Source organism: Corylus avellana, chromosome 3, assembly GCF_965113065.1.
Source record: "Corylus avellana chromosome 3, dhCorAvel1.hap1.2, whole genome shotgun sequence".
Taxonomy (NCBI): Eukaryota; Viridiplantae; Streptophyta; class Magnoliopsida; order Fagales; family Betulaceae; genus Corylus; species Corylus avellana.
Window position 1 is genome coordinate 36834354 of NC_142492.1, and position 22821 is coordinate 36857174.

Sequence of the window (22821 nt, forward strand, 5' to 3'; positions counted from 1 at the left end):
ACAAAAATAATCGTCATTCTATTTTCTTGTATTCATTTCTGTGCCTCCTTTCAATTGGTTAGAATGTCAATCAAGAACTTGTAATGTTTATGCAATGTTATCCTTCTTTAACATTTGCGTGATGTCCATAGTGTAAACTCAGCCGTTCAAATAAAATTCACCGGGTTAACTAAGCCATTGAGACATTCCAATCTTCTTTTACTGTAACCGAGCACCACATCATAAATTTTTAACATATTTTAATGAAAAAAAAGTTCATGATGAGGCTGCTAATCATAAATTTCCTCTACTCCTGTAATTAGTGAAGCAACAACATCGCATATAATGATCTCACAACCAAGAAAAATGAGTCTTCCCATGAAAAGACAGAACCCTTAAAATTCAAATGAATAAAAAAATTTCCACTAGCATTACAGGATGGCTTAAATCCCAACCACTTGGTGGCATTGGTATGCTAATAACAGATGTCAATAAACATATTCTTGACTTCCGAGGGAGTAACCCAGAAGTGCTTGACATCCCTATTCGAGATCAAACACATTAGGGTATTCATCATAATCATCTCCATACCAAAAGTGACAGTTCCTGGGTCTATTCATCAACAAATTCCACAAGGCAATCCTTGAGAAGCAACACATCTTCTTTAACAGCTTCAAACTCTCTTTTGGGTTTTTTGGATATTTACCAGCTCAAGGAGAAAACATAACTGGTTCTCAAAACCCTGTAGCAGTCTTCAGCCTAACTGCTTAGAAGTTTATCTCACGTCTCTCTGCAAAGAATTTCCCTGTTACAGCCTGGTCGGGAAGTAGGGCAAGCCATACTCCAGTATCAGCTCCATCCTCTGCTGAAATGTTCCCAGCATAACCTGTCATAGCAGTCTTCACCCAGCCAGGGCAGTAGCAGTTAATATAAATCTTGTGACCTTCTAGCCGGTTGGAGAGTACCTTCGCCATTAGCCTGGTGTAAGCATTAACAGCAAGTTTTGATACTGAATAGTCAGTAAATGTTTGTGGCCAGCCACCTGATGTCCAAGTGCCATCTTCTACTTGTTGTACAAATGTGGATACAGTCCCATCAATCAGTTCCTCTGAGAGTGAGTCAATATCGCTTAGTTGTTGTCTGAGAGTCACGTCTTCAAGTCTCTGTAGGTCTCAACCAAAGACCAACAAAAAAAATAAAATAAAAAAGAATAGATATCTCTTTCAGTCGGGCAAATCATGAGTAGTTTGATATGGAGCTTGGACATTTTGACCCTACTTAAGATACAGCACCCCATTCACCAAATGGTACATAACCTTTGAAAGTCTCTTACCATATTAAAAAATAAAAAAATAAAATAGAAAAGAAAGAAAGAAAAAGGGATAGGAGGAGTTCAACAGAATATCTACATTAACAAAGAATAAGCTAAGAAAACAGACGTTTCTGACTAGAAACTTAAGTGCCAGAATCATTAGGGTAAAGAATGATATAAAGGAAGAAATAAAAAGTTTTCTACATACAGTTAGGCAGTAACTATGGGTGAGAGTCAAAGTATTCTGCCACTCGCAGCCCGTTTCATCTCCGACTAATTAGACAGTTAATACCAACCACATGGCACAACAAGCATCTACATTTAGTCGTTAGTTGTCTGATTTGAAAGACAGAACATGCATCTCTTTACAGCAACAATAAGCAAGCACAATTTAGCCAAGATTGAGAAAATGAGAAAAACGGATAGGAAGGACAAAAAGAATTTCTTTACTTACGTTTCGCCTACCATTTAATCTACCTAATCGCGAGCTCACATTAACAATTCGAGCACCGGCAGTAGAAGGTTTCATCAATGGGATCATAGCTTGAATCATATTTTTAGTGCCAAAATAATTGGTCGCAACAACCCTCTGTGCATATTCAACAGAATTATCAGACCCGAGATTGAAATTAACACCAGCATTATTTACCTGCAAAATATATTTTTGCATTATAGAGGCTAATATGTAAAATGTATACATATTGATAATTACATCATATTAGCTCCCAAAAGGAAATGGAAAAAAGAAGAAAGAAATAAATTGCACCATATACAATATCCATGTAGAGCAGCATTCTACATGTTTAAGCCAAAGTGCAATTAAATCTAAAGTTCCTTTCCGTTTGCCAGAGCTAAATCAAACTGAAGACATTTTACATAGAATTGCAAGATAAGATCGGAGCATCTGGTCCTAAACCCTAAACATATCCGTAACGCAGCAACAGACAACGAAATCGTACAATACAGAGAAAGTTATGGCATTGGAAGCTTACCAGAATATCTAAACCACCATAGTTTTGTTGTAGCCACTCAGAAAATTGTTTGATAGATAAAGGATCTAAGACATCGAGTTGATGGAAGAGCACATTGAGAGCACCTTCCTGTAAGACCCTGGCTGCTTCAAGGCCAACATTACTGTCTCTTGATGTCAGTATGACTGTCAATCCATGCACTGCAAGCTGTCTTGAAATCTCAAATCCAATCCCTCTATTACAACCGGTCACCACCGCAATGGTTTCTGAGGACCACCACCTGTAAATACACCCAAAGGGAGATGCTTTACTTGTACAGGGATGGGGAAAATGTTGTGGGTTTGTGCATAACACTAAACGATTGCAATTTGTACAAGAAATTGGACAAAATCCGAAATCAAAAGCATCCAGAAGAATTGATGTAAAAAAACAAACCTCTGGTGATCCGAATAGGGAATGGTCCTGAGAAGGGAAATCTCTTGCAGCCTCTTTTCTCTTCTCTCCTTTGCACGTTCTTTGCTCCCCATTTCTTCTATCCCTCTGGAAGATCGAAATTGAAAATACAAAATCAGGGATACAGATAGGTCAAGAGCTGTCAGCCGCGCAATAACTCCAAGGGGGTTTCAGCTTCTCCTCTATCAGGAGAGGATCCTAATAGAGATGGTTCGCGGCTGCAAGGTCTAAGCGGGTCCAAACGCGTGCCACGTTGTCGGGCCAGGTAACTCTGATACTAACCATTGTGATGATATTTTATTTTATTTTTGGACAAAGTTTTTCTTTAAAACTGGGTTGAATAAATTTCTTTCAATCTAATTTATGAAAGTGATATGTGTCATTTTTTTTAATAACATATGAGATATACATGATTTTTTAATAAAATTTATTCTAATTTTGTCACTACTATTAAAAAAACGTGTACATCTTACATGTTTAAGAGACATATGTCACTTTTATAAACTAGGTTAAAAGAAATTCCTTCAACTCAATTTAGAGGAAAACTTTGTTCTTTATTTTTGTAAATAAAAATAACTGATAAATAACTAAAAATATAAAATATGTATAAAATATTTTAAACAAATTTTCATTATATATATATATATATATATATATATATATATATATATTAACAAACCACTCGAGCATATTGTGATCGATTATCACATGAGACTACCATGAATGTTACGACATCTTTTCAGAGTTTGAGAAATCCCAATTTTTTTTTTTTTTTTTTTAATAAAAGTAAAAAGAAGCGTTTGGTAAGAAAAGCAATACTAAATACTATAATAGTATCAAACATTCATCCTTGTGTGATACTTACAACTAATTAGAGGTCCTTCTTTTAAAAAACAAAATCGACAAAGATTAATCATGTTGGGATGAATCCTTAAAAGCAATATTAAGTATTAATCTTGAGAGTGTCATATAAATATTGTTGAACGAATATTTAATAGAATTATAGTATTTAGCAATATAAGGCAATATTATTCAAGTTTCGTTAACAATTTGCTCCCTTTGTTATGACATATCCAGAATTTAATAGGGGCGGATTTTTAGAAAACTGTAAAGTTACAATTAGATCAAGGATAATCTTTCACTTACTAATTAAGAAAACTATCAAAAGTCATTCAATAATTTATTGAAAATTCATCACATTCCTGATGTAACGAAAATCCCCTCTGTAAAAAAAGAAAAAGAAAAAGCATATATATATATATATATATATATATAACTCATTCCACAACTTGCAATTTTATGTGAAGGTATCATCAAAATAATTTGTTTACACTTAATATTAATTAATGTCGGTTGGATTGAGGTCTCTTACAATTCCTTCAATCCAACTCTACCCTAAATTAAGCCACATAATCCTTAAAAACAGAAAACCAACTTAAGGAAAAAGGTCAAGTCACTTTGTAAGAGTGATTTAACCTTTTTCATAGGTCACTTACTGTTATGAAACAATAAGGTTAAAAAGCTTTAGTTATGCTAAGAATAAATTTAATTTTTATTCAATATTTAATACTGCTTTTTATGGTTGGTTTAAACTCTTAATTTCTCAACAAATTCGATTTAACACGTAAAATATTAAATTAAAAATAGAGGTAAATTATGGAATTAATATTCAAACTAAAAACGTTTCTAATATCATATTAGAAATCAGACATAACAAGTGTTTGAAAGAAACACTAAGTCAACGAAAAAGAACAGATTTTTGCACATGTTTGATGCATTTAGTTATAAGATGAGCGAGAACTAGCTAGTGGTTTTTTTTTTTTTTTGTGATTAGAAGGTTAGTGTGCCTTCCTTCTTTGATTCGGAGGTCGGTTTATTTTCCTTCTTGGTGTCGATCATATCCCGTGAATCAACATTTTCTTTAACAAAAGGAAAGAAAGTAGGAAATGATGAGGCTGGTTATAGTTGTAGTAAAGGAATGTCCACTTGTTATATATTCTCAACCAGACTCAAGATAAACGATGGGAGACTCTACTGATTCTGGAATCTAATTACTAAAGCACCCAAAAGCACATTTTGGTTACAGACCAATTGCCAAAGCCCATGATGCCTTCACTGCACACTCCATTTCTAAAGTCAATTAATCAGGTACGAGCATTTAGAAGGATGTGGAAGACAAACGACAAGGGATAAAGACAAGGATGGATGGGTTAATCAATTACTGCTCCTCTAGCTAGAGTAGAATTTCTTGAACAACGTTTGGCAATAAGTTTTCCGGATTCTCAGTGGATTGAGATCAGAGCTCTAAAAGTTGCTTGGTTCTTGCAGGTTTGGAAGTGGCAGTAGCTGTTGCTGTTGCTGTTGCTCACAAAAGAAAATAATTTATCATCAACTTTTTTTTTATCACCAGGGGAACAAAATAAATGTTGTAAATTTATTTTGATTTAAAAAAAAAAGAAAAAGATAAAGGGTGTGTAGATGATAACCGGCCCAGCCCAACGAAAACAGAAGACACAGAGAGGAAAAGAAAGGAGACAATAGGAGGAATATCCAAGATCCCCCCTTCTTCTCTAGACTCTAGCCCCCTCGGCTTTAACCACGTTTTCTCATGGAGGTCAAAATATATATATATATATATATATATATATATATAGAGTAAAATAAAGAAGGGATACAACAGAATTTGATCCAGATAAAGACACGTAGAAGCGTAGACTAAAATCCAAAAGGGGATGCAAAGTACAAACGGTGTTCAGTTTTCCGACCTGCGTCTGACGTCGAGGTCCCCCCCGTTCTCCTATCCTCCCAGTCCCCCCTCTCTCCTCCAGTCCTCCTCTTAATAAGTTGCACGTGCCAAAAATTCCATAACTTTTTAGTGTTTGTGAATTTTGGAGTAATTACGCGTTAAAGAGCTTGACCCACACCAGATTTTCTCTCAATTTCCTTTTGTTGTTCGAAACTGAAATAGAAAGCAGGCCACCACCCGGCCAACCCCCCGGTACACCACCTCGCTCCTCGGCCTTCTCTCCTAGGGGACATGTCCGGGGCCGTAGAGCACGTGGGGTTTCCGAAGATGGACGCTAAAGTCAGTAGTGGCGACACCCACAACAATCCCGTGAAGAAATCCGGAGGAGGACCCGTATCCATGGATCACGTCCTCCTCGCATTGGGGGAGACCAAGGACGAGAGGGATCTCAGAATCCGAAGCCTCTTCAACTTCTTCGACGCTGCCAATCAGGGATACCTTGACTATGCGCAGATCGAGGCCGGACTGTCCGCGCTCTACATACCCGCCCACTACAAGTACGCCAAGGATCTCTTCAAGGTCTGCGATGCCGACAGGGATGGCAGGGTTGATTACCCGGAGTTCCGTCGCTACATGGATGATAAGGAGCTCGACCTCTATCGAATCTTTCAGGCCATCGATGTCGAACACAATGGCTGCATTCTTCCTGAGGAGCTCTGGGATGCGCTTGTTAAGGCTGGTACTCTTACCGTTTGCTTCAATTTCTCTGCTTTTTTCACATTTTTCAGTATATAATTGGAGAATGTTTCTTCTTATCCCGCAATTCCACCAAACTTTACATCTTTGCCTTACATACTTAAAACACAACAGAGGGAGAAAGGATGTGTAGTTGGGATGAGGAGGTTAAGATTGATTGATGGATGGATGGCAATATCTGGAAGGAAAAAAAAAAAAAAATTTTAAAAATGTGATTTTGGGAAGATTTTGGTAATTAAAAATGTAAAGCACAGGATGACCTTGAATAGGAGGTAAAAAGAACTTTTATGACAAAATGTCTGCCTTCAGTGTTCCCCTGTTATCCGTGGTGGTGTTCTTGTATGTGTTATAGCCCCAGGATACCAAGCTTTTGCATTTGCATGGTAGCTTGGAAGGCGGTATTTTCGTCATGCGTTATCTGAGCTTTCTTTATATGCTTTACCTGTGCCATATGTGATTAGGTTCTGCCATTAGTATGATTTCTCATTTAATTCTTTTTCATGGTTACAGTGGCTACTTTCCCTGGCCCTTGATTTCTTATTTATCAATTTGTTTTCATCTTATAAGCCTAGCAGTTTTTGTTCTGCAGGGATAGAGATTGATGATGAAGAACTAGCCCGGTTTGTGGAGCACATTGATAAGGACAATAATGGAACCATAACTTTTGAAGAATGGAGAGATTTTCTTCTGCTCTATCCGCATGAAGTTACTATTGAGAATATATATCATCACTGGGAAAGGGTATGCCTTGTAGATATTGGAGAACAGGCTGTCATTCCTGAGGGCATCAGTAAGCATGTTCACAGAAGCAAATATTTTATTGCAGGTGGAATAGCAGGAGCCGCTTCTCGTACTGCAACTGCTCCTCTTGATCGCCTGAAGGTGGTCTTACAAGTCCAGACAACTCGTGCTTGCATTGTTCCAGCTATAAAGAAGATATGGAAGGAGGATGGTTTCTTGGGGTTTTTCCGAGGTAATGGGTTGAATGTTGTGAAAGTAGCCCCTGAAAGTGCCATCAAGTTTTATGCTTATGAAATGTTAAAGAGCATCATTGGAGATGGTACTGGGGTAGACAAGGGTGATATTGGTGCTTCTGGAAGACTTTTTGCTGGTGGTATGGCAGGTGCAATTGCACAATTTGCTATCTATCCCTTGGATCTCGTCAAAACTCGCTTGCAGACTTGTGCATGTGAAGGCGGGAAGGTTCCAAAGCTGGGGAAACTGACAAAAGATATATGGGTTCAAGAGGGACCTCGGGCCTTCTATAAAGGTCTTGTACCATCTGTTTTGGGGATCATCCCTTATGCTGGCATTGACCTTGCTGCATATGAGACCTTGAAAGAAATGTCAAAGACGCATATTCTTCATGATGGTGGTATGATCTCCTGTCTGTTCATTTATCTGGTTTCACTTTTGTCATTTTCTTCCCTTTTAGCTTTTAATTTCTATAACTTTTATTATAGATGTTTAGAGGAAATTGCTTACTAAAAACTTTTATTGTTCTATAGAACCTGGTCCTCTCGTGCAACTGGGTTGTGGGACAATTTCAGGAGCACTTGGAGCAACATGTGTTTATCCATTGCAGGTTATCCGAACAAGGTATTCTATTTTTGTTCGGAAATAATTCTTCTTTCTTGTGTAGATTTTATTTTCTTGTCTTTTTTCCTTTTGGTTCCTTCAGTTCATCTGAACAAGTGTTGCTGTATCTTAATGCATACTCCATGTCCAGCTGAGTTTGTTATTGCTTTTCAGAATGCAAGCTCAACGTTATAATGATGCTGCTGCTTACAAGGGGATGTCTGATGTATTTTGGAGAACCCTTCAGCGTGAAGGTTATAGAGGTTTCTACAAAGGACTCTTTCCGAATCTCCTCAAAGTTGTGCCAGCAGCAAGCATTACCTATTTGGTTTATGAAACTATGAAGAAGAGTCTAGATCTTGGTTAGGGAGTGTGTAGTTATGCCCAAATGATAATTAAGCTGATTCCAGGTTAGAAAATGGTGCTATGTTGATGCTGACGATAAAAAGAATAAGATTACTGATCGACTAGCTAGGTCATATCATCGTTTTACTGATAGATGGTATTCCCATTAGGGTACGGGGCACATGATTTTGTGATCAAAATGCTTTTCCCCCCACGCTTATCTGAACTAATTGTTGAGAAACATTTTGATGTCTGACTGCGAGGTGACAGATAATATCCAATTCCCTTTTTATGTATATATATATGCGTTTTTTACTGTATTTCTAGAAGCAAATACAAAAGATTTGAGTTTTCTGTTTGACTGTTTGCTAATCTTTTATATCAAATTTATTTTCCTTGGTAGACTTAACAAGTTGCAGAATTATCTTCTATCCACTAAATTGCCTCTTGATTACTGGCATTTAAATCCAGATCCGAAGTGATGGGTAAACAGAGCTTTCACCTTGAGTGAAACATGGGAATATCATCCTATGTGTATTGCAATTATGGGGAGAATAGATTCATGCATTCGACCACTTGTGGTTGGGCTGTAGGAGTTTAGAGTTATTTGGTCGACTATATTCTCTGTATATCTAACGTCAAGCTTCTTTTGTTGAATGATTGAATGGGGATTGATTAATTCGTCGGTTCCCAAAAATTCCTTTGAACTACACCACCCCGAAGACTTGAATTCAAGGTTTGAAGCATTCTGTTTTTTAGACATGAATTTTCAACCTAAATCCCAGCATGTCGATCTCTATGTGCTGCGTTGCTTCTATTCAGCTGCCTTCGGATGAGCTGTGCCCGCAGTCAATCAAGGGTATGTATCTCTATTCTGATTTGTATGTATACTGTTGCATGTATGAACACACGCAGGCACACTAGAAGTATACAAAAGATGCACATATGGATACATTTATAGAAAGAGTAATGCTAGATATTATAAAAATTAAAAACTACTAATTAATACAATTAAAATAAAATTACATAACTCGTCTTGTCCCGCATCATTAAGAAGTCATGAACTTCCTGTTGGCGTTTGAAGAATTAAATAAAGAGCAGAAAGAAACTGCATGCCATCGAATGAACACATATAAGCGTACACCGAAGATGGCCAGGCCAGGCCGGGCGTAGGTGAAGAAGTACTACCACTACCAGCAGTAGAGACGCAATTCCGCGAGTGAAAAAACAAACCTGGAAGAAAGGCTTTGCCTTCCCTTTGCCTGTATGACTTGCCTTTTTTTTCCTCCTCAGATCCCATCAGAAGAGGAAGAGGGTACCATTATCCACGCATGAAGAGAAGGGAGAAGGGTGTCTTCATCACCATCACCATCTTCTTCTTCTTCTTCTTCTTCTTCCACCACATTATAGCTAGGTACGTAGGTGCCAAAGAGCTGATAGTGCTGAGGACTTGAGAGTCGGTGTGTTTCTGGTAAGTATATACAAACCTCCCTCTACTAAGAGTCTTAGGTTGCAATGATATGAATTATAAAATTAAAAAATAACAAAGAGGAAAAGAAAGAGAACAGATCAGCAGATTTAAAATGGTCCCCTAAGCATTATTCTCTTATTAGGTAAGTGCTTATCTTCCACTAAAGAATATTATTATTCCTCTTCTTTACACAAATACATTAATACTCTATTGGAAAAGAGATGGTGCCCAGTCATTCCATGCAGATAACAGGTGGACCGTGGACGGCTCCTCCAATGGTAAACAATTGGAAAGTTAGTTAAAGCAACAGAAATGGACAATCACTTTGCACCGTCCACTTGTATAGATGCTCGTCACAATCTCAGCCCAAATGTGGAAAGACTCTACAATGACTAAAGAATAGTTATAACTTTTTAAGATAAGCCATAACTATTAGCAGATTGTGGATCACTGCATGTTCTTTAACCTCTTTGAGATGTACTGTTCACTCACACCGGTGTATTGTTTATCACTACTTACATTTTATTAGGTAACACTATACACAGTCTCATTCTTTTACTCATACTCTCACATATTCTTAGGTGACTTCCATTCATACTATTTAATCAAAATCTAAGAATAATCTATTTTAAATCTAATTGTGAGAGTTGGTGTTACTTAAGGGTGTATAAGAGTAAGTGTGAGAGTAGAAGTATGTGTGCATTATTCATATTATTAAGATAATTTGGGACAGAATGGGATCCCTAAAAATTTTTGCTCGAATTCTATGGAATTTAGCAAGGAATGAGAGAGGGGTCCTTGCATTTGACGTACCCCGTCTCTCAATCCCTTGCCTGAATTCCATAGGTTTTGGATAAAGATTTTCAAAGGATTCAAATCAATTTATGGCATAATTGGTTGGCGTTTTTAAGTCGTTATTGGGCATGCCAAGAAATTGAGTGGGAGCAATCCTAGCCTGTGTTTTTGTTTGCTTTAGGGTGCATTTGGCTATGTGAATTCATAAGTAGAAATTGTGTTTTTTAAAAAATCGTGAAAAAAAAAAAAAAAATTCTTGTTTGAGAGTGCATTTAAATAAAATAATTGTTTGAAAACATGAATTTATTTACATTTCAAACTGCAATGAGGTGTGTTTTTTAAAAAGGGATAAATGTAAAATTAATTATTGTGGTTGACTTAAATTATAAATTATTCCATGTGGTATAAAAAATAATTTATAAGTCATTGTGGTTGGCTTAAATTATAAATCACTCCCCGTGATATAAAAAATAATTTATAGATCCTTAGGGTATGCCAAAACAATAATTTACTCCATGAAGTCAATTTTTATTAAGTAACTTGACAAAATCTGTTACTTTGTTACGTTATATCCAATTAAAAACGTGACACGTGTTATTATTAATTTTTAACTTTCAAAAATGACAACTAGAATTTTTTACATTATTTTAAGATGCTAGCTAAGAGTATACATCAGTCATCACTCCACGTCATACATCTATAGTAAATTAATTTAATCTCCTCAACCCTTCACAGAATGTGACTATCAAATTCTCGCAAAATATTTTCAAATCGTGGTGAGGAAGATGAAAATGAGGGAGGGTTACACACGGAGTAAAATTTTGGGGATAGAAGAGAATAAGTTAATTTACTGTAGCAGTATGACGTAGAGTGATGGTTGATGTGTAATCTTAGCTTGTATCCTAAAATGATGTACAAAATCCTAGTTGTCATTTTTTAAAGTTAGAAATTCATAATAATATGTGTCGCATTTTTATTGAGTATGACGTGATAAAGTAATGAATTCTATTAAGTTACTTAATGTAAATTGATTTAAGGTAGCAAATTGTTATTTTAGCCTACCTTAAGGACCTATAAATTATTTTTTATACCACAGGTAATGATTTGTAATTTAGGTTAATTACAAGAACCTATAAATTATTTGTTATATCACAATAAGTGATTTGTAATTTAGGCCAACCATAAGAATCAATTTTGCCTTTATCAATTTTTAAAGGGTAAAGATATTGGCCACGCCTGGCGTGCATCACGCACAAAATTTTTTTTTTTTATATTATTTTATTATTTTAATTTTTTTGAAAAAAAAAAAAAAAAAAATTTGTGCCTGGCGTGCTTCACTGTTGAAGCACGCCAGGCGTACTCCCAATCACTTTAAAATGCATGAGTACACAACGCAGTGGCGAAGTGAGAGAGAGAGAGAGGAGACTCTCACCGGGTATGAATGAATGCTCATCCCCAGCATCCACTCAACAAAAAATCTAATCAAGCAATGCAAAACCATCCAACAGCTCCACCAGTTGCATTGCCACACCATCGCCACTGGCCTTCTCTCCCTCCATCCTTTTCCTATTTTATCCTCCATTCTCTACGCCTTCACCACCACCCTCAGTCGCAACTCCACCACCGCCTCCTCTGTAAGTTTATTGAGCTATGCACTCTTAATCTTCCATTCCATTCAAAACCCATCAACCTTTTGCTACAACAACATCATTAGAGCCCACACCCTCCTGTCCTCCCCTCTCCCCGCCCTCCAACTCTTTGCCCGTATGCGCCGCCTCTCCATCCCTCCCGACTTTCACACCTTCCCTTTTGCTCTCAAGGCTTCCGCCCAGGTTGGTTCGCTTCCAGTGGCCCAAACCCTTCACTCCCAATCATTCAAGTTTGGTTTCGCAGCTGATTTGTTTGTCCGGAATTCTCTTATTCACGTCTACTCAGTGTCCGACCGCATTGGCAATGCATACCAGGTGTTCAATGAAAGCTCGTACAGGGACGTTGTCTCTTACAATGCCATGATTGATGGCTTTGTCAAGGCCGGCGAGATTGCCCGAGGACGTGAACTGTTTGACGAAATGCCCGTACGAAATACCGTGTCGTGGGGCACCATCTTAACGGGGTATGCACAGACGAACCAATGCAAAGAGGCTATTCATCTCTTTCACCAGATGCTAGCTTTAGGACTCAAACCTGACAATGTTGCCTTGGTTTCTGCTCTTTCTGCTTGTGCCCAGCAGGGGGAACTGGAACTCGGCAAAGCCATCCACGATTTCATTAAGCGAAATAGGATACGAATAGATTCCTTCTTGTCCACCGGGCTTGTGGACCTGTATGCCAAGTGTGGGTGTATTGAGACTGCCAGTGAGATTTTTGAGTCTAGCCCAGACAAGAATTTGTTTACGTGGAATGCCATGCTTGTTGGGCTTGGAATGCATGGTCACTGCCACCTATTGCTGGATTATTTCTCGAGAATGATAGAGGCTGGAGTTCAACCCGACGGTGTGAGCTTCTTAGGAGTCTTGGTTGGGTGTAGCCATGCGGGTCTGGTGCGTGAAGCCCAAAAGCTCTTTGACGAGATGGAATCTATCTACGGGGTCCCTCGAGAACTCAAACACTATGGATGCATGGCTGATTTGCTCGGGCGGGCTGGTTTGATTGAGGAAGCAGTAGGGATGATAAAGAAGATGCCAATGGGGGGTGATGTGTATGTGTGGGGTGGATTGCTGGGAGGATGTAGGATATATGGAGATGTTGAGACTGCGAAGATAGCAGCCGAGCATGTGATGGAGTTGAACCCTGAAGATGGTGGGGTCTATTCAATCTTGGCCAACATTTATGCCAATGTAGATCAATGGGATGATGTCGTTCAGGTTAGGAGGACAATGAATGCTAAGAGGGTCAAGAAGAACGCTGGCTGTAGTTTGATTCAGTTGAATGGAGTTACTCGTGATTTCATAGCGGATGTTGGAGAGAAATCACGGATTGCAGAAAAGAGAGAACTGAAACAAATCTCAAACTGGATGGAGGTTGTAGAGCATATGGGATGATGTTGCCATATTCTCTCTGCGGTAGCTCCAAGCCACAACTGCAAGAGAAATGTTGTGAGAAATGGGTGTACAAGGGATAAGGGGCAAGGAAAGAAAGAATAAAATAATTATACGTTCATAAAAAGTGTATATTAGCTAATCGCTGTTCATGAACACATTTTCTATAATCGGATGGAAGTATTTTTTTTGGCCTTTTCATTAGCTATTTTAGCTAAAAATATAAAATGACTAAGCAATTGGGGATACCAAAAACTATATGAGTTTCGAACTGGGGTTCATTACTTTTAGCGCATTTAATTACTACTCCTTCGAACTACTCTGAAACCCCATTCTATTAGTTAAGCTCATTAAATTTAGAGCATCACCAACAGATTAGTTAAATCCTCGATAATAGCTACTTTTAGCTAAAATCAGCTAATTTCCATCCCCGGCCAGCAGATTAGCTAGCTTCCAAGTAGCGATAATACAATTTTTGCTACGGTGAATAGCAACATTTTGTTATTACTGTAGCACAATCTTCAATTTTTTTTTTTTTATTTCTCTCTCTTCATGCTCTTAGCGGTTTAAAGATTGTTTGTTTGCGTGCAAATGCAATTACCTTTACCACTGACCCACTAGCATGCTTAGATATCAATTGTCATTGAGTAATTTCCCAATAAATTAGCGTTCGGCGGGATCATTTCGAGTTGCAGTCCACCTTACTCCCCGATAACATCCTATGCTTAAAAGTTAGAAGATTGTTAGGCATTCTAACGCTTTTTTTAAAAAAATTTTATTTCTCAAATGATTTGAACCTCACATTTATTTAAGAAAAAATATATATATATAAATCTATTTATTTATTGAATGAACCAGATTACTTTAAAAAAAAAAAATTGAAAAATAGTGTTGAATTTCTGATATTATCGGAAGAAAAATTATATATATATATATATATATATATTAAATTGTAAGGAGAATTGATAGAGAATGACGTGGCTTCAGGAGGCTTCTACGGTAATATGTGTACACTTTGGGAAAGTGACACGCGTCCCTAGGCTTTTATACTATTCTACGTGGCTCCAGAACCCTCTCCTCTTTTCTTATTGTTCTGGCTGTCAAATATCCATCTTGCTAGGCATTAAGCAGTAAGCATCCAGCAGCAAGCAAGCAAGAAATTCCCTGTCGAGTTTCTGATATAGTTTTCACTACTCTCTTCAAGTCTAAGTCACTCATCTTGTTTCTCTATATAAATTTTTCCGATCATGGCTTTTAGGTCTACGGTATGTGATCCCTGCTATATATCTACTATCATTTGTATTATTCAGTGCTTAATTTTTGGAGTAAAAATATTTTTGTCTTGGTTTCTAACTATATATATATATATATATATATATATACACGACGGTGCAGATTTATTGGAAACGGATGGTGAGTGGGTTAGGAGCAGGAAGCGCAACATACGCGACGTCGAGCTCGCCCAAGCTGAAGGCCTATGCCCCAGCTGCTGATTACGCTCAGCTTCATCATCGTCATCAGCCAAAGCCCGTGAAGGGTGACTTTGTGCCCGTGTACGTGGCCATTGGGATGATAGCGCTGTCTGTGGGGCTGGGTCTCCACACCGCCACGCATCATCTAGCGCGCAACCCCACGGTGTCCGTCAGTAAGAAGAGGAGGGAGACGATTCCAGAGGTGGTGGAGCCAGAGCATGTAGCGGAACAGGCGGAGCAATTCATCAGGAAATCAGTCTTTAGGAAGGTGGCCCATGTGCAGGAGTTCAATAATCCTGAGAAGCAGCTCATCCCTGATCCCATCCGTAAAGATGCCTACGTCCACCGCCCTCGACTTGAGACTCTCAAGTCTGTTGGGGTTGAGCCCAAGCAGCTCTAGAGTCTAGACCGGCCAGTCCACTTCCAACTCTGCTTTTGGTTTCTCTAGCTACTGAATGCAGTTTGTCGTCGTGAATTAATGTGGTTGGTTCATGGTTGGGTGTTCGTCTGCTAGAATAGCTGGTGACGATCGTCGATCGATGATAATATATTGTGCGTATCCACCACATTAATTAATAAGAACGCTGTAATTAGATGATGTTGCCTTTAATCAAACCCGGGCATTTTCAGATGTTAAACTTAATCTCTGTATGTAACTCTATGATGGCTGATACTTAATTTACTAATGGGACTTTGGGTTGAATTTCTTCCTCGCTGTGAAGAAAATGAACAATCGACTACTTGGGACAATATGGACACTACTCTCAGTCTGGATGATAAAATCATCATTGGACAAACTATAGCTAGATTTTCAACATTTGGAAAGGCTTCCTACAAGATACCGTTTCATCTTGAATTTCCAACTGCTTCATGACTAGGATCCTCACGTCGCGTATATGGGTTATTTTAATTTGTATTTTAACAGGTCGATCTCATGAGATCGAAGAAGGAATATATATCGTTAGTACCTTTTTAAGTTTAATACCCTTTTTTTTTTTTTACATGAACAAGGAGAGGGGATTCGAACAAATGATCTCCATTTTCATAAGACGTGGTCACTAACCTTTTTAAGTTTAATACCCTTTTTTTTTTTTTACATGAACAAGGAGAGGGGATTCGAACAAATGATCTCCATTTTCATAAGACGTGGTCCTTAACCGATTGAGCTATCTTGGATGACAAGTTCAATACTTTCTTAAGTCTCAAGTCACATAAGAATACAAAAACAAAAAAGTTTAAAAAAATAGAGAAGAAAAATTAAATTAAAAAAGAAAAGAAAAGAAAAGAAAAGATAGAAGTCTAGCCCACATCGATCCGTTCCATAATTGGATCAACAATCCTTTGCTGTTTTCTCGTTACATAATTGATAACACATGACAAATGATGATCTCCAAAAGACAATACAAGATAATCATTTATAGAGATAGGCACCAAACATAGATTCATGAATTTGCCTAGAATTAATTCATGTATAGTACTCATTTATTCTGAAGTCCCTTCTCTTAAATGGGTTGATTTCTTGATGACCCTTTTAGACTCTCTCTTCTTGTATTTGATCCATCAGGAGTCTCTTCAACTTCAGTGTTGCTAAACGCTTCAAGCCAAGAAGGCTTTGTTGGAAGATTCTTTATTGCAAAATCTCGAACATCAACTCACAAGGATATTGTCAGGCTTAGTGTTTACAGGTTGAGCTCCAGTAGTATTTGAGGCCAAAAGAAGTGGACAGAACAGAGACTCACAGCTCTAGTTGTTTCACCTGGCACATTGTCTTCGGTGGCAGGCAACTGCCAAATCAAAACATCCAACTTAATTAATCAGGGTCGTTCGCCAATCCCCGTTTGGACATTGGCCAGCCTGCGTTTACAAATGGCAGTTCTCATATGGTTAAAAGCTGCCTTCAAATCAAATACTACGTGGGATGGAATATATGTTTTCATTCCATACTCGTCGTAATATAGCTTTTGTACAGCGGCACGTCACGGCGTCCCCCGCCTCCGCCTCCCATCCTATTTCTTTTCTATACTTGGGCTTTATTTGAATCCCATGTCATCAACCCGAAGCATTTCTCTAATATCTTCAAGAATTACTTTGCCCTTGTGAACTCTTTTGCCTTGCAGCGAAATTTCAAGCAACAACTGTTTCCTCGTTTGGTTTAAAGTGCTGCTACTTTTCACTGTCACTAGCATTTCATAATCCCATAGGCATAAATTTCATCTGGTAATTACAAGCTAAGGTTTACAGTTTACTAGAATTTAAAATCAACTGTCATCGACAATCCTAGATATCTGGGTCAAAAACTTCAGCTTGTATAACCTTATTAATTCCAATAACCGTCTCATACATGGACTCTATCTGACAATATTGCGGACCATCCGCAGCAAAGAATTCATGAACGACACCATCAATTTCAATGAAAGAGCAACCAGGGAGCTTTTGGATTCTTTGAAGAGCCATACCTTTCCTCATTTTGTTCACATCAGACCACCTCGAGGCTGAAGCGTATATGTTGGATAATAAAACGCGTCCCCCGCACCTTCTCGGCTGCAGTTCCTCGATTCTATCGGCTGACAGCTCCGCCAATTCCATGCTCCCATGACACCTACAGGCAAAAAGTAGGGATCGCCATATAACCACATCAGCTTCAATGGGCATTGCCCTGATAAACTTTTCTGCCTCAGCCAAGAGGTTAGCACGGCCAAGAAGATCAACCATACACCCATAATGTTCAATACGAGGCGTGAGCTTGTAACTTTGAGTCATATCATTAAAATAGTGGAACCCTTCATCTACAAATCCACCATGACAACATGCAGACAAGACTCCAAGAAATGTGACCTCATTCGGCCTAACATCGCCGGACATTTCCATTTGTGAAAAAAATCTCAATGCTTTATCAGACTGCCCATTCATGGCAAGCCCAGTAATCATCGCTGTCCATGAAAATACATCTCTCTCAGTCAACTTATGGAAAATTTGGAGAGCCCTTTCGATATCTCCGCACTTTGAATACATATCAACCAAAGCATTTTTTGTGGAGAGGTTCATGTGAATGCGACTCTTTTCACAGTGGGCGTGCACCCACCTCCCCTGATCCAGAGCACCTGAATGCCCGCATGCAGAAGCTACACAAGCCACAGTCGCAGCGTCAGCTTTAACTCCATGTACCTGCATCTCCCTGAACAACTCAATCGCTTCCTTGAATAAATGCGAATGGGCATAACCGCCTATCAAAGAAGTCCAACAAACTACATTTTTATCTGGAATTCTGTCGAAAACCTTTCTAGCGTTCTCCATCTGCCCACATTTGGCGTACATGTCTACTAGAGAGGAACCCAAAACGACATCTAAAAGAAATGAACTCCGTGCAAGTAATCCATGGATTTTCCGCCCCAGATGAAGAAATCCGATTCTTCCACAAGCAGTCAGAGCGCTCACAAAAGTTATCCCATCTGGCCTCATGGACCCATCAGCCAGCATTTCACCAAAAACCTTGAGGGCTTCCCCACAACAATCGCTGTGCAAGTAGCCAGAAATCATACTATTCCAAGATACTACATCGCGAACCGAAGCTGGAATGTTATCGAACACTCTGCGGGCAGTCTGAAGCAAGCCACAGAGGGAGTACATTGACACCAGGGCGTTTTGTACGAAGACATCTGGTTCAAGTGCGAGTTTGAGGGTCAGAGAGTGGAGTTCTTGACCTTTCTGAGAAAGCGAGAGACGGCCACAGGCTTTGAGGAGGAAAGGGAAGGAATGGTTGTCGGGCAAAGTCGCAAAACGTCGTCGCATGAGATTGTACAGATATATGGATTGTTCTGGGCAAGAGCTCTGAGAGTAGGCTTTGAACATGAAATTCCAGGCGAAGATATTGGGGTTCTTGATTTGAAAGAAAAGGGCTCGAGGGAATTGGAGATCAAGATGACGGGGTGAGAGAGAGGCAAGGAGGAGTTTACTGGATATGAAGGGGTCTGAGAAGAGGCCCGAAGCAATTGCACGCGACAGAATTTGATTAAAATGTTTGGAGGAGTGTTGGTGATTTTGTAAGAGAGACAAAAAAGACGAGCAAAATCTGTTGCAGGAGTAGTCCTGATTTGATTTTGAGGTGTTGGCAGTTTTCCAAGTGCGGAGAGTGATTCCTCGTAATGTACAGTTAAACTTACCTTGGAGAAAGGCCTTGTTTCCCTTGTTCATCTGACTCGTCCGATCGAGTATCTAATCTATAAAATGCTTTGAGATTGAGATAGATTGTCTGTCCTGTCCAGGGGCTGGGGCTGGGGCTGGGGCTGGAGGTTCATTTCATTTCATTTCATTCATTCGATTTCGAGGCTTCTTCTAGGCTTCTAGCATATATTATATAATATATTGCGTTTGCGTGTGCTGTTGAAAACGACGTCATTTTTATTTGGTCGACAGGGTCCTTTTATATAGGCCCAACTCCAAACACTACACCAGTAAAATCAGAGGGCCATGCTTTGAGCTTCTAAGCCGAAGCACAAAAACCCAAGAAGAAGCCCGTGGGTTCAATTCAAGTATTTATACATACATACATGCATGCATGGCCCTTTTTTGTATTTCTGTTAAAGAGATGGGCCAAGAGGAGAGGAGGCCATGATTCAAGTCAAGGTCGGCTTGGAGGAGGAGGGGGTTGAGCAAGCGGCATACGTGTCATAATTCCATTGGAGAATAAAACGTGGCATGTGAACTGATTGGTTGAAACAGCGCGAAGCCCAGTGGGTACGGACGGAGATCTAAGGTCGTCTATAAATAGAAGAGGTACGCATCTCTCAGATAGAGAGAAGATTGTATTCGGGGAAAGAAAGAGAAATGGGAAAGGGAAAACTTGTCCCTCGGCTACTTGTTGCGGTGCTGTTTCTGATCGCCTGCTGTTCATTGCAGCAGCTTTCCGCTTCTGACGATCATACGGTATACCTCAGTTAGTTATCTATTTTTTTTTTTTTTTCTCTAAATAAAAAGAAATCTAAGATTTAGATCTGTGATTCGCTGAAATCGGATTTGATTTTTGGTTTTAGATCTTTTACGAGTCATTTGACAAGCCGTTCGAAGGCAGTTGGATCGCATCTGACAAAGCAGACTATCAAGGTAATACTACTTCATATTCGTCGTCTTTTACTTCTTGTAGATCACCGCTTAAATTACACGATGGGAAATGTCTGGAATTGGTCTCTAGGATGTCGAATTTATGTTATTCTGATTTTTTATGTGCCATTATGAGTTGATTGATAATTGATTTGTCTTGAGAACAAAAACACAAAGCAACTCTTCTATTTATCTATTTCTTTTGATATTTTTCGAGCATGTTTTAAAAATGAAAAATATTCAATTGCTGAAACAACAGCTGAACACGTGCTTGGGGTTCTTATTTCCTAAGTGTTGCAACTATTAACTCTGGCTAAATCTTCCTCTTGAGTGGTTGTATGTAGAGGAACAAGACTGCAGAATCATACATACACAACACACGTACATGTGTGGCTCTTAATGTTTTGAATTCTTTGTGCTGTGTCTAAACATTTCATCTTTGGACATATCCAGAGTTTGTACTGGATTTTACCTGCTTATCATTTTCCATGCATTGCATTTCTTTTTGTGCGCCTTCTAAGCTTCTAGTTGTAATTATTATTGCTCAGCTCTTTTTTGTGCATCGTTTCATTTCAATCATTTTCTGCAAAGTATCTGTCTATGATATGATAAAATCCATGCTCACATGGTGAGCTTTTGTTGCGATGAAATTTCAAACTATGATGCTAGCAATTTAGTTACTTTCGGTGGGTTGGAAACTTATCTTGATTTGTATTTTCGGGGTTCAAGGTGTGTGGAAGCATTCAAAGAGTGAGGGACATGATGATTACGGGCTTCTTGTGAGTGAGAAGGCCAGGAAGTATGCCATAGTTAAAGAGCTTGATGAGCCTGTGAATCTCAAGGATGGAACTGTTGTCCTCCAATTTGAGACTCGGCTCCAGGAAGGGCTTGAATGTGGTGGTGCATATCTCAAATATCTTCGACCACAGGAGGCTGGATGGAAACCTAAGGAATTTGACAATGAGTCTCCTTATACCATAATGTTTGGACCCGACAAATGTGGGGCCACAAACAAGGTTCACTTCATTTTTAAGCATAAGAATCCCAAGACTGGGGCGTACGTTGAACACCACCTCAAGTACCCAGCGTCTGTCCCCTCAGACAAGCTATCTCACGTGTATACTGCCATTTTCAAACCTGACAATGAGTTGCGGATTCTGATTGATGGGGAGGAGAAGAAGAACGCAAATTTCCTTTCAGCTGAAGATTTTGAGCCTCCGCTAATTCCTGCCAAGACGATTCCTGATCCAGATGATAAGAAGCCCGAGGATTGGGATGAGAGAGCGAAAATTCCAGACCCCAGTGCTGTAAAACCAGATGATTGGGATGAGGATGCACCCATGGAAATTGAAGACGAGGAAGCTGTGAAACCTGAAGGATGGCTAGATGATGAGCCCGAGGAGATAGATGATCCTGAGGCAACAAAACCAGAAGACTGGGATGACGAGGAGGATGGTGAATGGGAGGCCCCAAAAATTGATAACCCAAAGTGTGAGACAGGTCCTGGTTGCGGTGAATGGAAGAGGCCCATGAAGAGGAATCCAGCTTACAAGGGAAAATGGAATGCCCCACTTATTGATAACCCCAACTACAAGGGTATTTGGAAGCCTCAGGAGATTCCAAACCCTGACTACTTTGAACTTGAAAAACCTGATTTTGAGCCTGTTGCTGCTATCGGAATTGAGATTTGGACAATGCAAGATGGCATTTTATTTGACAATATCCTGATTGCAAAAGATGAGAAGACTGCTGAGTCATACCGGGAGACCACTTGGAAGCCAAAATTTGAAGTTGAGAAAGAGAAACAGAAGGCTGAAGATTTAGCTACTGGTTCAGATGGTCTTGTAGGCTTCCAGGTAATGAGTTGGATAGTCCTAGTTTCTGTATTTCTTCCAATTAATACTCTAACCTGAACTTGTATTTGATTCCTGCAGAAGAACGTATTTGATGTCCTGTACAAGATTGCGGATATTCCCGTTTTAGGTGCATACAAGGTTAAGATACTTGTAAGTCATGGGACTTCTCTTTTGTTACTATCCACTTATGGGTGATTTTAGGAACATGCCCTGAAATCTGAGCTTGTCTTGCAGGATCTCATTGAGAAGGGAGAGAAACAGCCAAATCTCACGATTGGCATTCTTGTTTCTGTCGTGCTTGTCATCTTCACGATTCTGTTTAAGGTCATTTTTGGTGGGAAGAAGAATGTGAGTATAGTACCCCTATCATTTGGCATTTTGTTTTCTGTCCTAAGCAAGCTTCTAAGGAAATCCCTCGAGGAGTTGTTTACACTTTTGTTTCGCTTATGTGCAGGCAAGAGTGGAAAAGAAAAATACAGGTGTTGCCGAGACTTCTAATAGTCAAGGAAGCAGCGGAGAAAAGGAGGAAGAGGAAGAGAAAGAGAAAGAGAAAGAGAAGGAAGATACTGCTGCTCCTCGTCGAAGGTCAGCCCGACGTGAAAATTAAAACGATTAAAGGTGGAGTCTAGTTGTTGTCACTCTCACTTTTGGTAATTTTGGAGCTTAGTTGTTTTTATAGGCCTATTCTTGATTGGTCATAGACCTTTTTGGCTTTGTTTTGAATATTAAATGCACGAAGAGTGTAAATCTGATAATCTATCAGGATGTGATATTTCCTTTCCTGCTTCCAAGTAGAAATTAATTCACCAAGTGGAGGATTTTGAAGATTTTGTCAGAAAAAAAAAGGTTTATGATTGCTGTAATGCCGATAGTTGGATAGAAGCTTAGTATGTCAATTACGTTGATTATTGCTTCATCCTAATTTGCTGTTGCCAAATTACACAAATGTCTT

General features: G+C 39.1%; 5 protein-coding genes and 1 pseudogene across 5 annotated transcripts; 4 read left to right on the plus strand and 2 right to left on the minus strand.

The window, feature by feature from the left end:
• Positions 1-330: 330 nt before the first annotated feature.
• Positions 331-2957, minus strand: LOC132176394 (NAD(P)-binding Rossmann-fold superfamily protein). Its single transcript, XM_059588587.2, has 4 exons — positions 2698-2957; positions 2284-2542; positions 1746-1940; positions 331-1142 (listed from the first exon to the last, which is right to left on the minus strand). Exons 1-4 carry the CDS (start codon positions 2787-2789, stop codon positions 747-749), a joined length of 942 nt encoding a protein of 313 aa, XP_059444570.1. The 5' UTR covers positions 2790-2957; the 3' UTR covers positions 331-746.
• A 2467-nt stretch (positions 2958-5424) lies between these two features.
• On the plus strand, positions 5425-8499 carry LOC132176105 (calcium-dependent mitochondrial ATP-magnesium/phosphate carrier protein 2). Its single transcript, XM_059588229.2, has 4 exons — positions 5425-6200; positions 6807-7592; positions 7726-7816; positions 7970-8499. Exons 1-4 carry the CDS (start codon positions 5753-5755, stop codon positions 8160-8162), a joined length of 1518 nt encoding a protein of 505 aa, XP_059444212.1. The 5' UTR covers positions 5425-5752; the 3' UTR covers positions 8163-8499.
• A 3300-nt stretch (positions 8500-11799) lies between these two features.
• Positions 11800-13639, plus strand: LOC132175478 (Pentatricopeptide repeat (PPR) superfamily protein). Its single transcript, XM_059587437.2, has one exon. It carries the CDS (start codon positions 11852-11854, stop codon positions 13445-13447), a length of 1596 nt encoding a protein of 531 aa, XP_059443420.1. The 5' UTR covers positions 11800-11851; the 3' UTR covers positions 13448-13639.
• Positions 13640-14526: 887 nt separating this feature from the next.
• LOC132175696 (NFU1 iron-sulfur cluster protein) lies at positions 14527-15619 on the plus strand. Its single transcript, XM_059587718.2, has 2 exons — positions 14527-14709; positions 14840-15619. The coding sequence occupies exons 1-2, from the start codon at positions 14692-14694 to the stop codon at positions 15314-15316; spliced, it is 495 nt and encodes a 164-aa protein (XP_059443701.1). The 5' UTR covers positions 14527-14691; the 3' UTR covers positions 15317-15619.
• Positions 15620-16225: 606 nt separating this feature from the next.
• On the minus strand, positions 16226-19211 carry LOC132175687 (pentatricopeptide repeat-containing protein At1g08070, chloroplastic pseudogene; annotated as a pseudogene).
• A 480-nt stretch (positions 19212-19691) lies between these two features.
• LOC132175331 (calnexin homolog) lies at positions 19692-22694 on the plus strand. The gene is made up of 6 exons (XM_059587233.2): positions 19692-19839; positions 19947-20016; positions 20743-21869; positions 21948-22019; positions 22104-22217; positions 22324-22694. Exons 1-6 carry the CDS (start codon positions 19741-19743, stop codon positions 22474-22476), a joined length of 1635 nt encoding a protein of 544 aa, XP_059443216.2. The 5' UTR covers positions 19692-19740; the 3' UTR covers positions 22477-22694.
• The last annotated feature ends 127 nt before the right edge of the window (positions 22695-22821 follow it).

Bases quoted from the DNA above. Each gene is read 5' to 3' on its own strand.
- LOC132176394 (XM_059588587.2), bottom strand. From the start codon at position 2,789: ATGGGGAGCAAAGAACGTGCAAAGGAGAGAAGAGAAAAGAGGCTGCAA. The intron at 1,941-2,283 runs GTAAGCTTCCAA...TATATTTTGCAG, and splicing joins ATGGTGGTTTAGATATTCTG to GTAAATAATGCTGGTGTTAA. The intron at 1,143-1,745 runs GTAAGTAAAGAA...TGAGACCTACAG, and splicing joins GATTAAATGGTAGGCGAAAC to AGACTTGAAGACGTGACTCT.
- LOC132176105 (XM_059588229.2), top strand. From the start codon at position 5,753: ATGTCCGGGGCCGTAGAGCACGTGGGGTTTCCGAAGATGGACGCTAAA. The intron at 6,201-6,806 runs GTACTCTTACCG...TTTGTTCTGCAG, and splicing joins GGATGCGCTTGTTAAGGCTG to GGATAGAGATTGATGATGAA. The intron at 7,593-7,725 runs GTATGATCTCCT...ATTGTTCTATAG, and splicing joins GCATATTCTTCATGATGGTG to AACCTGGTCCTCTCGTGCAA.
- LOC132175478 (XM_059587437.2), top strand. From the start codon at position 11,852: ATGCTCATCCCCAGCATCCACTCAACAAAAAATCTAATCAAGCAATGC.
- LOC132175331 (XM_059587233.2), top strand. From the start codon at position 19,741: ATGGGAAAGGGAAAACTTGTCCCTCGGCTACTTGTTGCGGTGCTGTTT. The intron at 21,870-21,947 runs GTAATGAGTTGG...TGATTCCTGCAG, and splicing joins ATGGTCTTGTAGGCTTCCAG to AAGAACGTATTTGATGTCCT. The intron at 22,020-22,103 runs GTAAGTCATGGG...CTTGTCTTGCAG, and splicing joins CATACAAGGTTAAGATACTT to GATCTCATTGAGAAGGGAGA.